This window comes from Haemaphysalis longicornis, unplaced genomic scaffold, assembly GCF_048455015.1.
Source record: "Haemaphysalis longicornis isolate Haplotype H1 unplaced genomic scaffold, Haemaphysalis longicornis Haplotype H1 scaffold_16, whole genome shotgun sequence".
In the NCBI taxonomy this organism is placed as follows: Eukaryota; Metazoa; Arthropoda; class Arachnida; order Ixodida; family Ixodidae; genus Haemaphysalis; species Haemaphysalis longicornis.
This window is the reverse complement of record NW_027526266.1, coordinates 4,010,265-4,026,412: the sequence shown is the minus strand read 5'-3', so window position 1 is coordinate 4,026,412 and position 16,148 is coordinate 4,010,265. Positions and strand designations below refer to the sequence as shown.

The 16,148-nt window shown below is 45.3% G+C and overlaps 1 protein-coding gene across 1 annotated transcript; it reads right to left on the bottom strand.

Moving 5' to 3' along the window:
* Positions 1-437: 437 nt before the first annotated feature.
* On the bottom strand, positions 438-1,691 carry LOC144166198 (uncharacterized). The gene has a single exon (XM_077695792.1). The coding sequence runs from the start codon at positions 1,659-1,661 to the stop codon at positions 438-440; it is 1,224 nt and encodes a 407-aa protein (XP_077551918.1). The 5' UTR covers positions 1,662-1,691.
* Positions 1,692-16,148: the final 14,457 nt, after the last annotated feature.

Sequence of the window (16,148 nt, the reverse complement as noted above, 5' to 3'; positions counted from 1 at the left end):
TGTGCTCGGCTGAATGAAAATTTTCCGTCCAGCAACGGGGTCATTACAGCGCCAAGATCATTGCATAATTTTGCTCTGCCAACAAAGTTAGATGCCACCTTTCCCAGCAAACTGAGGTCACACGTTTTGAGGTCACACGTGAGGTCGAACTGCAACAGTACAGGCACTGACACAGCTGTTTATTGGAGACAAAACTTCCAACGCCGCTGCCTCCATACAAACTTTGCTGCGCTTGGAATGTGAATAAAAAAAAGAAAGCTGGCATACTCGGATGCAGGAGACAGAGATTCACCAAAGCTGCTGCGAAGGAACTTTTATTGACCCTTGAAATACTCTCGGCTATGTAATGTTACAATAAGTTCATCAGAAGAAAGATGTGCTTGCCAATCAACGCGCAATGGTACACAAATTTCTTCACTTGCTTGAAATGAACAAGGTTACTGAACATCTACACGGAGCTCATTCAGTTGCCTTTCAACTTTTTCAGCAAACTCTTCAGGCGGTATGTCTGGCTTCATACAATTTGCCCCATAGTGAGGTGATGAAGTACTAGCAGCACTAATCTTCTGCTGATGCTGGCTGTCACAAAGGCGCCTTTTTCGTGGCAATCTTTGGTTTCTGTCAGCCACTTTTTTGCTTGCATACTTCTTGTAGACAGCACCAGGGCTATTGGAAGTTATAGCTTTGCTGGTTTTTGCGTGCCACTGAGGTCCCAGCTGGAAGCTTAGCCCAGCAACTTGGCAGCGATGCTCGTAAGAGCCTTTCTGGCACCGGTTGATCTGCTTTCCACCAGAAAACTTTGCAACAAGAGACATGAGGGCTTCAGCAAGGTTGCTTGTGTCATCTGTTATGAGACGGGCCGCTTTTTCAGAAATACTGTTGGCTGCCGTCATTATCTTTGTTCTGAGCATGGCAGGGAGCTTCTCGAACAAGTTTTCACCTTTTGTGCCATCACAAAAGTAACTCTTGCAGCCGTCATGGCAGCCAAACACATGTTTGGGACCATTTCTCAAGTCAGCGGCCAATTCTCGAGCAAGCTGCCTTTCATTACTTGGATGCTCTCGCAATACTTCGGCGTAGTGACTGACAGCCTTGCGTGCACCGTTCTTGATGCGCTTTATTCTCGGGCCCGACAGCATGGGCCGGCCGCCTTTGCTTTCCTTAGCGATGGCATAGAGGCGGAAAGTGTAGCACTTGACCACATGGTTCGCACACTCGTGCTTCTGAACAAAACGACCGTAGTCAACCTTTGACTGAATCTGGTGGTATACAGACGAATCCCCATCGCCTATAAAGGTGCGATACTCAACTTCGTGCACCTCCTTGCTTCGCTGGAATCCCTCAACAAGGACATCTGCCTCCATGGCTCCTGAGCTTTGATCCCAGTTCTTGTAGCAGGTGTGCTTTTTTGCCTCAACATTTTTCCTCGCGTAGAACGCACAAGTGCTGCACAGCTTGTTTCTCACACCCAAGTAGAGGAGCTTTTTTGTGCGCTTACCTATGATGACGGCCACACCAGAATTTGCAGAATACCTGTGGCCGTGGCTCCTGTGGGACCAGCCACCATCAACCACCACTGTAATCTTTGGGGTGCAGCCATCCTCGCAGAAATCGCCAGCTGCTTCCGCCAGCCTCTTTTCCTCTTTTCCAGCTTCTAACATTTGTCCCAGGAGCACAGCTTTCCATTGCTGAAAAATCAAACGTAGTGGAAAATGTGACTGTTCGCTACAGGTTAAAACGTATTTTGTCAGTTTTATACATGTGCTACACGGCCATTTAAAAGTCCTAACGCAACGTCTATCGAAATTTCCCATTGCTACGCTATAGTGCACCTGCAATCCAGTCGAGCCATTTGTCATTTGAATGTGTCCGTGTAGCACGGACCTTGTGAGTGACAATATAAATTCTATTTTGCCTAGAGCATGGAAGAGAATCCTGGCCTTGCATTTGAGGCAATAAGGCAATTTGAAATTGAGTTTTTCCTGTTTGCATGCACAGCCCATTGCAAATAAGGCTCCATAGCAGTGCGGAAAATTGAATGAGTTAGTAAGAATGAAGTCTCAAGCCATAGCATAAAAACAGCAATTATGGCTTGCTATCTCCTGTTGTTTCATGGCAACATGCCGTAAACCACGAGAGCAGGCTATCGAAAGCTGAAAAAATAAATTATTTGGTCAGTTATAACATGAAGGAACCCCATAAGAATGGGAATGGCACATAAGCAACACATTCCTAAATGGTTCTATTCAAAGTCACTGCAAACTGCCACACAAAGTGGAAACACCATGCAACAGAAGCTACCTTGCAGCCTACCTAGTCAGTGGGCACATTTGTCACCTAGTTCAGGAACGCGTGCAAATATAAGGTGCATTACGAAATTGAGATCAGAAAGTTGTCTTACATTTGTGCAAATACGGTATATAAAATGGAATTATCTGCATAAAAATGTTGCGACAATATTACTCTAGAGCTACTTGCTTCGGCCGCAGAAAATTGAACCAGTCAACTAAATGGTTCAAGCTTCCCTCAGAAAGGATCCCCATTGTACATTCTCCCTACAGCAAAAAATCATTACTAGAAATTAAAGTGTGGCCTGTCTTATTTATCATGATTTTATGCAGCACATTCATAATTGCGGTCTCGTTCACAGACCAACAGTAACTTGGCGATGCTCAGGTGTCATTATATCAAGGGTCTGTTTGATTTGGCAGAAGTGGGCCATGGTAGTGATTTTCATTTCTTTTATATGCGTTTCTGCTTCAGTTTGAAGAACTGACAAGAGCTGAGGTCTTCGCAAGTTTTCGACACATTGTAAATCACCCACTGGTTCTAACTGAACGTAAGCGAACGTAACAAGAATTGACCCAACAAATATTTGGAATCATTTTGTAGACAAAAACACTGGACAGAGAGGGCAGAAACAAAACCTGGAAACATGCCAAAGCACTTGCCGTTCCAAGTGCCTCCTCTCGACGCAGGAACGTTTTTTTGCACATGACAGGAATTTCCATGACAGACAGTGCCTCCTCCAAATGTGAATGCCCAGACCCGATACTCGTGAACGCCCAGACAGTAGCATCGTTTACTCCAAGAGCTGCCTTCTCTGCGAGAGGGGTGGGCTCTGCAACAGGGTCGGTAGTGACTTTTGTAACCTCATGGCAACCGCTACACTGGAATTTAAACTCCGACCAAAGGCCAATCCTTCGTTCCTCTTCAAACTCAAAGTGTCCTCCACCAGGAAAAGGGCACCGGTGTTCGCCAAGCTCTTGAGCAGCCTTCATGAAGTGGCCCACAGACACAACTCTTCTTCCACACACGCCTCCATTCTGTGCTGTCGGGACACTGACGTCCCTCTCAAAGGAAAGCTCTGGTAAAAGCTCCTGAATTCCAAGGCCGTCCCAGTAGTCAGCCATAGCTTCATGACTTGACGCAGACTGAGGTGATCTGCAATCAGCCGTGATGGTTGCAGTGTTGGTGTTCATCAGAGGCACTGCTTTGTGCATATTTTCAGCACGTTTTCTGTAAAACACAATGTCTCTTTACTACATGTGCACCAGCAAAATGTATAGCAAGAAAAAACAAAATGTCAGGAAACATATAAATGTGCAAATACGCGCTAGTGATGTGCGCATAGTTCCTAAAAAGTGGGAGTCATAAACCATGTGACACTCCTGCACTTTCTAACTATTCGTGGGGTGCTTGCCTCTGGAGATGAGCAATTACAAAGGACATAGTGTGAAAACACCTATAACTGCTCTTGTATACTGATAGCGTCTGCCTCAGGATGGTAGAAGCATATGCAGCTATTGACTCTTCCAGCCAGCTACCGAATGACACCAAGGCAATTGAACAAATTACATAACGAGAACTAGCAGGAGTTCGTACTGCCCACAGTTGGTTTGAGCGCATTTTTTAGTGGGTAAATATGCGGCAAGCTGTAATAATTCTACCACCTACATGTTGGTGTATCGGTTTTTTTTTTTGCTCATGTATCCCAACATAACCCACAAAGAAGGGCCTCAAATTGACATAAAACCCCAGACGCAACCCCATAATTGGGCAGAAAACCTGTATCGCCTAGTTCCCAGATAAAGAAAGGAGGAGCTTATGGATAAGGTGAACAAAAGAGCACTACAAAAAAGGCATTGTCTAGCGTTCCGTCCAGACGGAACGATAAGGAATGCTAATGTTGCGGAACGGCAGCTGTCACTAAAGTTCTGTTCAGGAGGAACGCAACTCTCCGTGAGAGCAATCTGTTGATTTTTATCCAACCGATCACACCGCTTCCTCACACCGCCAGGGTCGTTGTTAATTAGTAATCACTATTTAGTAATTATAAATGGTCGGACTACCTCTAGCTAAGTACGGAAGGAACTCCAAGCTGCTACCCCAAGCCTGCTTGGCAACATGAACAGAAAACAGTCTTTCTTGATATTTATGCAAAGGCAAAACCGCTTGTTTTAAAGTTGATTCATCAAAGGCAAAACCGCTTGAAAGTTAAAGTTGATTCATCAAAAGTAAACGGTTACAAAAAAATTTACAGACTAGCTTTGTGCAGCCATAGTCACTTATAATAATTACAGATTATCGGACGTAACCCTAGCGTTGGCTGCGTCGGCCTTGGCTTCAGTGAGCCGTAGCGGTTCAGCCGGTTGGGTAAAACCAAAATCGACTGCTCTAGCCAACTGAGTTGTAAGGCGGGCGTGAAGTATAGTTATTACAAAAGTTCTAAATGCGTCAAAAAAAAAAAACAGAGCTCGGCAAGATTTCAACACCCAACTACAACGTCCGTAAGCAGAGGCATAAGTACGACTATTTCACAACGCGTAGCTTTTACGGGTACGGCAGGAGCGAGTACGGCTATTTCACGACGCCTAGATGTTACGGCTACGGCAGCGACGACGGAGAGTTTTCAGGGCACGCCGGGGCGCGCGCCGGCGAGCGAGCCAGGTTAGTTCACGACGGGTAGGGGGGGGATTTCACGACGCCAGCGAGACGCCAACCATATATGGCTACCTTCTGCATTTTTACGGCCAGGCATTGGTGGCCGGGCCACATGCAATGGGACGGGGCCGCGAATAAAAGTGCAAGCGGTGGCAGCAAGCGGTGGCTAGGCTCCGAATAACAAACCACCTAGAGCTTTTAGCATTGAAAGGTAAAACTAGCAGCCCCACCCCGGTCAAAATCGTGGTAAGAACTAAGCGCGCTGTTTCACATCCCCAACACATGCGAACCCTCATGCGGACCCTCATATTCCGCCAGAACACAACAAAGGCTGAACAGAAATAACACTCGCAGCGCGTTAGCGCGAGATTGCGTGCAATGAACACAAAAAGAAAATCCTTACTTGCATGAGGAAGCTGCGGCTGCTCTCGCTTGCGCTCGGCGACTTTGTGATGCATTTTTACGCCTTATCAAACGTTTGGGCGTTTTACGGGTGTTACCCATCGCAGATCACAAAATGTCGCACCGCTGTACTCCACCGGACAACGGCGGTGCAGAATGCCCAGAGATACCGAGCAAATTTGCTACCACGGAAGTTCGCACAGACCGCACGGCGTGGCGACAAAAACTGAACGAGTATCGGCATCGGGTATCGGCACCACGACAAAGAAGAGGCGAAAAGTCTGGGGAGCCTGAATGTACCGCCTTGAGGCTCCCTCGAATAGTGCGTTTGGCCGCGCCATCGGTAGCAGAAAGCTGAAACGTAACAAAGTAGCTTTACAGTTTCGACACTGATGGCGCCACATAAAACTGCAACGTTGTTATCGCTGTAAAATTGTCGCTACAGGAATTAAAAAGGGTTAATTGTACATTTACTTGGTAATGTTATAAAGATATGACATCGACGTATATTCCATGTAACGCACTTTTTGGAGTTCCGTGTGTGTACGTAAATAGGCGCGTTTGAGCGCTTCGGCCGGCGTGATGAAAATCAGCCAATTTCAGTAACAGTTTATACGTGTTCTATTTATCACAGTGCAAACATTGAACGTAACTAAGTAAAGGAGGTCTTCAAGTTTGATGTGTGAAAATATTGAAACTTCGTCTTCAGCAGCAACGCAGAAAAGTTACCCCAGAAAACCCATGTGTACGTGTAAACTGCCATATGTAGACCAAAATAACTTTAAAACCGCTGAACGAAACTCAGCGAAATTTCGGCAGTATACAAATACATATGCTGGCAACGCGCACACGAAAACACATTGCTCTGCATTAATCCATGTAAAAGTTTAGCGCGAGTGAAGTTGCGCTATTTTAGCTATTTTCAAACGGCCGTATAACAAAATCTATTCGCTGAAACGGAACTTCCAAACGTAACTAACTGTATAGACATCTATTCTATGCACATACCAAACTACATGTAATTACGTCGCATAGTTTTCTCAAATTCTTACCCCGCCCGAAGCAAAAAAAGCAAAAATACAATTTTTCTCTCTTGCAAATTGGCTTCTCCTTCTAAAGCCAAATTAGCTGGAATAGACCGGTAAGCGAGTTCGGAATCTAGAAGACTTCTGCTTTCTAATGATACATTAGCCATGAATGTGGTGCCAACTGGGGCGCAACAGCGCCTACGCAAACATCGTCCAAAACCGACAGCGCGGGCCGATCGAGTGGGACCGCCACCTTAAGCTCCCCATGGCACCAAGACTGCCAGCACAGAGGCCCTCAATATTCATGTAGCGAATCAGAATAGGAAATGAGGGGCTCGTTGAAAATAAGACAGAAATAACGGTTGGCAGTCAAGAAAACTTCGGAAAATAAAAGGGAAGATATGGTAGGTCATTGAAACAGATTCCACCTGATCCCACCTGGCGGGCATTTTTTCTTCACTTTATTTCTTTCCAAATCCTTTATCTGTTTCAATGACCTACCAAATCCTCCCCTTTGTTTTCCGAGGTTTTGTTGACTGCCAACCCTTATTTCTGTCTGATTTTCAACGAGCCCCTGATTGCCTATTCTGATTCGCTACATATATATATATATATATATATATATATATATATATATATATATATATATATATATATATATATATAATATATATATATATATATATATATATATATATATATATATATATATATATATATATATATATATATATATATATATATATATATATAAAGAATTTCGAAAATAAGAAAGTGGAGAAAAATGCCCGCCAGTTGGGATCCGAACCCACGACCTCCAGAATACCGGTCTGGTGCGATAACCACTGCGCTACCGGCGGGGCTACTTTATCCTCCACTTTCGGGGGTATTTATGTTCACGTGTTTTTGTTTCCTGCGCTTGGGGGTGGTAGCCAGCGCCACTCGGACTACTCGGGGTGAAGGGGACCTTCTTTTTAACCCCCGGGCCGTGACTCGAGCGTCTACGACATGTCGAGAGTGGTCGACCAGCGTTGAAACCTCTTAAGCTAACCTTGGCACCAAGACTGCCAGAAAAGAGGCCCTGGCTATGCATGTAGCGAATCAGAATAGTAAATGAGGGGCAGGTTGAAATAAGACAGAAATAAGAATTGGCAGTCAAGACAACCTCGGAAAGCAAAGGGGAGGATGTAGTACGTCAAGATAAAGAATTTGGAAAATAAGAAAGTGGAGAAAAAATGCCCGCCAGGTGGGATCCGAACCCACGACCTCCAGAATACCGGTCTGGTGCGATATCTATCTATCTATATATATATATATATATATATATATATATATATATATATATATATATATATATATATATATATATATATATAGCGAATCAGAAAATGGGAAATGAGGGGCTCCGTAAAATAGGACAGAAAATAGGGGTTGGCAGTCAAGAAAACCTCGCAAAGCAAGGGGAGGTTGTGGTGGCTTATAGAAATAGATGAATTTTTTTAGTCGAAAAGAAAATGCTGAAGAAATGCTCGCCGGGTTGGATCCGAATCCACGACCTCCAGAATACCGGTCTGGTGCGATAACCACTACGCTACCGGCGGGCTGTTTCCCCAGCACTTTGTCGGGTATTTATGTTAAGGTATTTTTGTTTCCCGCAATTGGGGGTGGTAGCCAGCGCCACTAGGACTACTCGGGGTGAAGGGGACCTTATTTTTCAATAAGGTTTTTCGAAAACATGCTAAGTTTCTTCCAATGAACTAAATCAAAAACATTCTCCTGGCTCACCAGTCTGTTACCCAAAGCACGCTGTTATTGCAACCGATGCATCGGGGAAAAATACGAAAGTTGGGGTGGTTATAGTCTCTCTGGCATTGAATTGCTCTTTTTCATGGGTCTACAAAATTATATTCCCACATTTTGTGAAGAATTTATTGCTATTCTTCCGCCCGTCCTGAAACTCTATTTGGGGAAATCTTCAGTGTTGGTAGACACAGATTTCCTTTACGTTTGCATGGCCCTTCCCTCAGAAACTGTCAATGTAATTCTTAAAACTCCTTACTCTTGTGTTCCCACTCATGTGCGGGCAATTAGGCTTGTTTGGCTGCCTGGCCACTGTGGATTAGCCCTTAACGAAGCCGCTGACAAATTAGCAAAAATGGCATTGGCTTTAACAATTGTGCAGGTGTTTCCACCGTTTGCTTGCGTGTTCCTAGCCCGTTACCGCCAATACCTGTTTGCACTGGAAGTGTCTCACCACGGGTTGCCCGCATCCCCGGAACTTGAACATCTCAAGTTCTGTTGGAAAAGAAGCCTGTGGCCAACTCGCTTGTCTCAAGTTTCGCTGACCTCGTTTCGTTGTGGTGTTCCCCCACTTATTCTGTACATATATCGGGCAGATCTAACCCTTGTGCCTCTTCTGCCCTGAAATTGAATCGGATGAACATTTCTTCCTTCTTTGCCACCGATTATCTCATCATTGAAGAAGGCTGGTGGAGGCTCCTTTGCGGCGTTTTGGTCTGCCATTAACTTTACCAGTGGTTTTGTCGTTTGCGGGCATGAAACTCGGCAACTGCCATGGGGATGTTTGTCACGCTACCTATTCCTTTATTTCAAAGAAGGCTCGTCAGCCTTGCTAAAACGATTCCGATGACGCTTTCTCGTTCCTATTTCGTTTTCTATTTCTCTTTCGAATCTACGTACTAAATGCTTCCTTTTACGGTACTGTTTTGCCTTATTTGGTTATTTTAATGAAAAAAAAATTCTTGGCTAATCCCCCTGAGTGGGTTTGCGACAGTTTGTGGGCCCCTGCCCCCCTTCGTGATGGTCGTGAGGGTTGCGTGAGGCGTCGCTACTTTCAAGTCTTACACGTTAGTGTGAGCTTCGTTCAGTTTTTTGTTTTAATGAAAATTTATACGGTGCCATGATTTTCGCTTCCCCCATTTAGTATCATTTCCGTTATTGCTGGGGTCATGTTTATGTTCTCTTGTTATTAGTCTTCTTTTTTCCCTCTCAGTTATCATGACCATTCTCAAGTTCTTGTTTGCGCCCCCCAACGTTATGGAATGGCCTATATAGGGCCTTTAAGTGGAATAATTGATGATGACTTATAAACGCTTAATAGGTTGTACTGCGGAGTTCACTGGCATTCAAAATACTTATAACATCGTTTGATAGCTTGTGCACCAAACACCTGTCATCACTCCTTACATTACAGAAGCAGGTTATTCGGGTCATTCGTTATGCCCCCTTTCAGGCAGGTTTGTTCTCGGCATTTCAGCAACTTCGAATTTCACAACCAAGCCAAATGTATGGCTGCAGCCTCAGTATTCTATGTTTTTTTCAACTTTTTGGAGTCGTAAACTCATCGTATATGTTTTACGAATACGCATGATGTCTAATACGAATAACAGACTTAGTTTTGAACAAAGACATTTTTTTTACTAAATTTGAAACCATAACTGCAAAGCTCAGAATACTGTTTTCTGCTATATTATTTATTATTACAAATATAAATACCATAGTTCGAAAAGTTTAGAACTATACTTGGGAACAAGCAGCTTGAAGTATACGCCTCGAGCTTCGCGATCGCTGTGCCGCCTGCCGCCGCTTCTCCGCGGCGTTGACGGGATTTGCGCTGCGTGACTGATAGGGGTTCGTGCAGTGTTTTGATTCTATTTCGCTTCTTTTCGCCTTTCCGCTCCCTAAAAAAACTTGTTATGGTAACGACTATAGGCAAAGAGTACGTTTAGGTCACTTAAAAAGCAGCTGCGTCTTCGTAGAGTACGCGATCGCCTGGAAGAGCTACCCGGGCACGCGGTTCTGCGCGCTTCGTCGCCGCTCTTCCGGGCGTCGGCGACGGCAGCAACATATCACCCTTGTCACCTCCAAAACATCAGGCACAAATGAATTCTACTGACGCCTCGTTTAGACCTGATACTGGCACAATGAGAGGTTGGCTTCATTTTGCAGCGTGGACAACGAATGCGGCTTCGTTTCGCATATATACGCCGCAGAAAAATATGTTTCGGGGATGTGATTACCCAATCCCGGACAATAATTTATGCCTTTTATAAGAATATAAACCATGCGAAAATGTAAAGTATTTTCCAAGCCGGTGCGTCGTTAAATATGTGCCCACACACGCCATATAGCAAGAACCAAGGAAATTAAACCACAGAAAAATAAATGCTGTGCCAATGCGGAATTTAGAAACATAATAGCTCTAACGGAAATGAAAAAAAAAAAACAGTGCAGCTTCTGGCATGCTAAAGACGTTCGTCTAAACTTAAGCCAGGTAGGTTTCAACGGAACCAACTATACGCGAAATGCACTGCTATTTCGCGAGAAATCGGTGGGGGGGGGGGGGGGGGGACGCCGTGTACAAATGCGGAGCGGAATCAAGCAATGAACGTTTTAGTAATCCCACATATAAATCTCGCGTTCACTTTCCTTTTGTTTTTCTACTTCAACGAAGAGCTGATCGTACGGCGGACGCCTTTTTGGAAGTATACAGGGTAGGCTGTTCAACAAGCGATGAAATGTGTAGTTGGAAGAGTGTGGTACGTGATAAGGCCCTCTGATTTCAGTTTCTGGTGTATTCTGCAGGCTCCCTGTGCCATATGACGATATTTCGAAGAAGCATTTAGTCACGGACGCGGATTATATTGTAAGCCCGTCTCCGCGCTGCTCGCAGAGGATATATGTAGCAAATGAAAGCTTGCGGGCGCGCACCTCACGACAAGACGACTCTGTCGTGTGCAGATCCCCGAGTATAATTATGCATTTTCCATCGTACTTTTGTTGAATATTCCCGAATTTAACACAGAGTGGCTTGTAAATGGTGGTGATCAATATCTGAGGTATAATATTGGCAAACGTAACTGGTGTGCTGTCAGGTATGAGTGCTCCGCTGATTATGTAAGCGCACAAAACCGATTTAAATCGTAGTGTATAGCCGTAGCATGAAGATCTGAGGGACCGGTGGTTACGGAGACACGGCTAGTAAATTCAGGTCAGTGTAACTACAATCGGCTCCATCATACGCCGGTTCCGCGACGCTGGCCTGTGACACACACCTGGCGCTTATACAGACCGAAAATACCACACTAAGATCGCGTCGGAAACATTTACACTCTCGTAAACACACCCCATTTGCGAACAGAGTGACTGCTCCACACAAACATGAATTTCAAACGCCCACAAACGGTAAATCTCAGTCGTGAACGTGCCTCAAAAGCAGCAGCGGCAGTGGGGAGCGGGGCGCGGACTCCCGCGCCTGCTTTCGAAACGGGCCGCTAGGGGGATTTCAGTGGCGCCCCTATAGGCCGCGCTCGAGGCGTATAAGCTTCCCTTTAGATAGCACGCTGCTTGGTTTTTGTGGCAGTGTCTTAATGGCTACACTAAAGCTGATTTTTAAATTTTTTACATATTGTTGTTGCATATATGGTTCTGTGAAGTTCATGATTCTCAGTACATGGCTTTGTTTATTTCTGTAGTTCCGAATGTTGTTTTTGCCGATACTCCTTGATTTCTTTAGGTTGTGTATCTGCAATTACGGCCCCGCTAGGGCTTCGGGCTTAGGACGTTGTTCTTCTCGTACTGCGATACAATTCAACTCTATTCAATATGTGAACCTTAGCAGTAGGCTACCGCGGAGAGGGCCCTGTCAGAACCATAAACGTGGTGGCAAAATGGCGGCTGCATGCTACTACAAGATGGGTGTCTACAAAAGCTTCAGTGGGTCATGCCATCGTAGTCAGTGTGTGAGCATTGTGTCGAGCAAATATTATGCCTCGATGGTAGGTTGGGGTATGAACGCACTCGAGCAATCGGTTGCCACCTGAACCGGTTCAGCCGTATGAGGAGGACAGCGCTGCCGCATGCGCGGAATGCAGCTCCTACTGATCCGTATCGCGTGATAAAAGCGGTAAAGTTTCACAGCTGTTGAAGCAGGGCCGTGTGTACTTCCTTTATCTATACATCAGATGGCACGTCTTGTTTGAGCGCATCATGAAGTGCTGGTGAAATCGAGGAGTGAAATCTCACCTTACCAAGGTAGCCCTCTGTGTGGGAGGAGGCATTTCTTATTGAGGTAGGGCTGTAAATTGCGTTACAGAGACGATTTCAGGTTACCTGCGAAGCTGTGATGCGGGAGGAGAATGTTAGCGAACAGGTTTTCTTGCCCCGTTAATCAGCGAAATAAATTATGGTTGTTGGAGCTGTGTGAGCACCTCTTTGCGCAGTCGTGCCCAAACCGTTTCCTTTTTATTGTTTGCTATTATGTTTGCATAGGGTGCAATCGCTATTCATTTAATTTCATTCAATTTAAAAAGGCAGCAAATGTAGCCGAATTGGCGGCATCTCTCCCTTCGCGGGAGACACAGCTGCTGCACCTCATATGGATTTGGGAACTTCCAGCAGTAACTTCTCATGACCGGCAGGTCCTAATGATTTTCTCCGCAGGCTTATCCTTCTCTACCAAAGTGAACCGCGTGAGCACGCGCAATAAGTCGCGGAACCCGGCTTCGCGAACTCGGCGACTGTGCTCTCCACTTCAGTTGAGAAGACGCGTGAGCCGGCAAGAGCAATACCACGCGAGCGATCTCGCCGTGGCGGTTGGGTAGAGGATTCTCATATTTTGAGCTGGCCGACTGCGGGGACTGCTCACCAGGGGTACGCTGACTCCGGCTCTGTATTTGTTGTTGCTATGTCTTCTTGTAACACAGCACCGAAGAACTAAAATCTTAAAAAACTGCGCTGTTCTGGTTTTCTCGAAAAAAATGTGCCCTTTTTTGTCCAGCAATTTTGGGGTATTTCCAAGAACAGCAGAACGTACAGTTTAAAGGACAAGCACCGTCTCTCGAAGTTTTTCCTCCTAGGCTTTATGAACAGAGCATAGGCGTCAGTGGTTAGCACTGCTAGGATTTCCCACGTCTTATCAGAATAAATATGTTTTTAAAATACAAACACACCCAGTTTTTTATGCGCTCGTGAGAAAAATCAATCTACATTTGTACATTTTTACACTTTGACAAATCATGAAATTCAGAAGATAGCACAAAAAGGTCTCATTTATAAAATTGGTGAAGGCAACCTGCTTTCACATGTCGTCCTACTTCATTTATCAGCAGAAATAACACCGCAGAAAAAACCCTTAAAGCGCTCAGCATTTCTTACTGACTCGATGTGACTCGGGCGAACTTCTACTCGTGACTGTCGTGTCAGAAGCGCCAGCGTGGGAGAGAAGCAAGAGAAAAAGGTAACCGATGCCAACCTCCAAATAAGTTTATTTCCAACACCCCCAGCGCTCCTGTCATTTGCGTTGTCGAAGAGATTGATTGATATAGGGTTTAACACGCCGACGCAACGCAGGCGAATAGGCGCGCCGTAGTGGAGGGCTCCGGAATAATTTTGGCCACCTGGGGATCTTTAAAGTGCGCCGAAATCTCGTACACACGGGCGTTTTTGCTTTTCGCCTCCATCAGAAAATCGGCCGCCGCGGCCGGGAATCGAACCCGCGACCTTGTGCTCAGCAGCGCAACGCCTTAGCCACAGAGCCACCGCGTCGGGTCGTTGTCGAAGAGACCTGCGTTGCTTGAGCGCCGGAGTCGATCGACGCCGACGCTTCCATGTGACGATGGCGGTCCCAGCTGAAAGGGAAGCAGCCATTTGCGACGACCCCGCACGCCGTGACGTCCCCTTCCGGCGGAAACACCCGCCCGCGCCGAGCGCCCCTGCGGGAGTCCCTTCTACATGCCGGCGCATTCCTCAAGTCCGTCCTAGCGCCTAAGCGGCGGCGCGATCTCCCGGCGCGTAAGCACCCCCGCCGTAGTGGTCACCTTAATGTCGCTATTGCCACCAAGGCTGTTGCCGCCTCGGAGCGCCTTGCGCGCCGTGTCTGCTAACCGAGTACAGAGTCGGGAAAGCGTGTTTCCACAACTCCCACAATTGTTCTAAGGACTTGTTTATTGCTGCATCGTCCTTGCGTCCCTTTGTTTAATTTCATTTCTTTTTCGTTTGTTGCAAGTCACTTCGGCAGAACTGTGTTTTGCTACAACATGTTTGCGTCTGCTTCTTGCTTTCATATCTTCGTCTGGCAACGCGAATCACGCCAACAAGGATACTAGTATAGTCTACAGCCTGCCTAAAATTAAATTTCTCGGCGGCGTGTTTGCACCTGTTGCCGTAACGTGACATCGTGTTCAGGTGTCAAGCGGCACTCTCCACTGTAATGCTTTTCTCTTTTCACTTTCCCGTTTTGTAAATAATTTGACGCCGGTGGTATATCTCTTAAAAACAGCGAATTTACGCGATTCATTAGGTCGTCCGTTTTGTGCACTCCACAAGCAAGTCTGCACTGATTTTCAAAAAGCTTCATTGTTACACATTGAGGGCACACCGAGAGTGAATAAATTGTCTAAAATTTGATACAGCCCCTGTTCTTCGATACGAGTTGTATTTGTGTAGTGGAAGTGTGCTATAGTATGTAGCTAAACTTGGATATAACGATGTTTATGAAAATTCGCAATTTTTCATTACATGGTGACTTTTGTTACATTAACGATTAGATTTTAGGCTCGGGTAAACGAAGTAAAAGCAAAACTCAAATGCTAGACAACAGTGACAGTGAACTAACCCCTCAAAAATTTATTTCGCTGTGAAAAGCTGCGGGACTTACTGCTGCTGCTTCCCCACAAGCTTAGTCAATGCTCGGAACTAAAAAAAAAACAAGGTCACTTACCCGCGTATTGACAAAACGTCACAAGAGTATCACTTGTGCTGTTGAAATTTTTCCGTGCCTTGACATGTTTACAATACCTAACTTATGGTGAAACGACGCCGTTCCGCGAATTTGATGCTCTTTTCGCACTCGAAATTGGTGAGATGCTGCTACTTGGGATACTGTACTGGGCGCGACGTTCTTCTTTCTCACCTGCAGTTAAAATTCACGTTTTTTTAGAAAGCCAAGTCTTCTCGGTTTCTAGCAGCAGAAATCATCAGCGACGAACACACTCCACAGAAAACTGTGGAGATGCGCTACTGCACGACCACAGACAGGCCTAGAGCGTAACCGGCCCTGTACTAACACGTGGAAACACACAGTAGGTTGCGTGTAGGCGAAATTTGCTACATTGTTGCGTTTCTTTACCGAATTTATCAGAAAATAGACTTACTGCATACAAAATGCCATTTTCTTGTCTTATTTCCCCTTCAAACGTTTTTAGTAGACTGACCAGTCAATAAAGACGAGTTTGCTAGATGCTGTTCCTGCAAAATACAAAATTAAAAAGGTTAGATAATTTGCAAAACTACGGCGAATGAACTGGTATGAAGTATTCACATTTGTTTTTTTTTTACTAAACCGAATAACGCAGCCTATTGGTTATGAACGCGCAGTCTTAACATTAGTTACTTTTGCATAGCAAACCGTTTTTCACAATGTTCCAAAGTGTGCTTGATTTCAAAACCTTATCACACTTCTAGTCAGCGCCTGAGCTACACAGCGTATTAGATAAATGATGATAACCTCCAGAAAAACTTTTCGTTGAGGTATTAATGTAGGTACGAAAAAGAGGAACATTTTTGTCTAGGAAGGCTCAGCACTATCCGTAATTTGCTCATGCAGGCGCGGCCAAGAAAGTGTGGCATAGTTTTCCTAGTGGAACGCTTGTTTTGATAATGTTTGACGCATATACTCCCATATTTGCGCGTGTGGGGGCTCCACAGTACGCGTATTATAGATACCTTTCAGGATTTTAAATATGCCGAACAAGC

Coding starts and splice junctions, on each gene's coding strand:
- LOC144166198 (XM_077695792.1), bottom strand. CDS start 1,661: ATGTTAGAAGCTGGAAAAGAGGAAAAGAGGCTGGCGGAAGCAGCTGGC.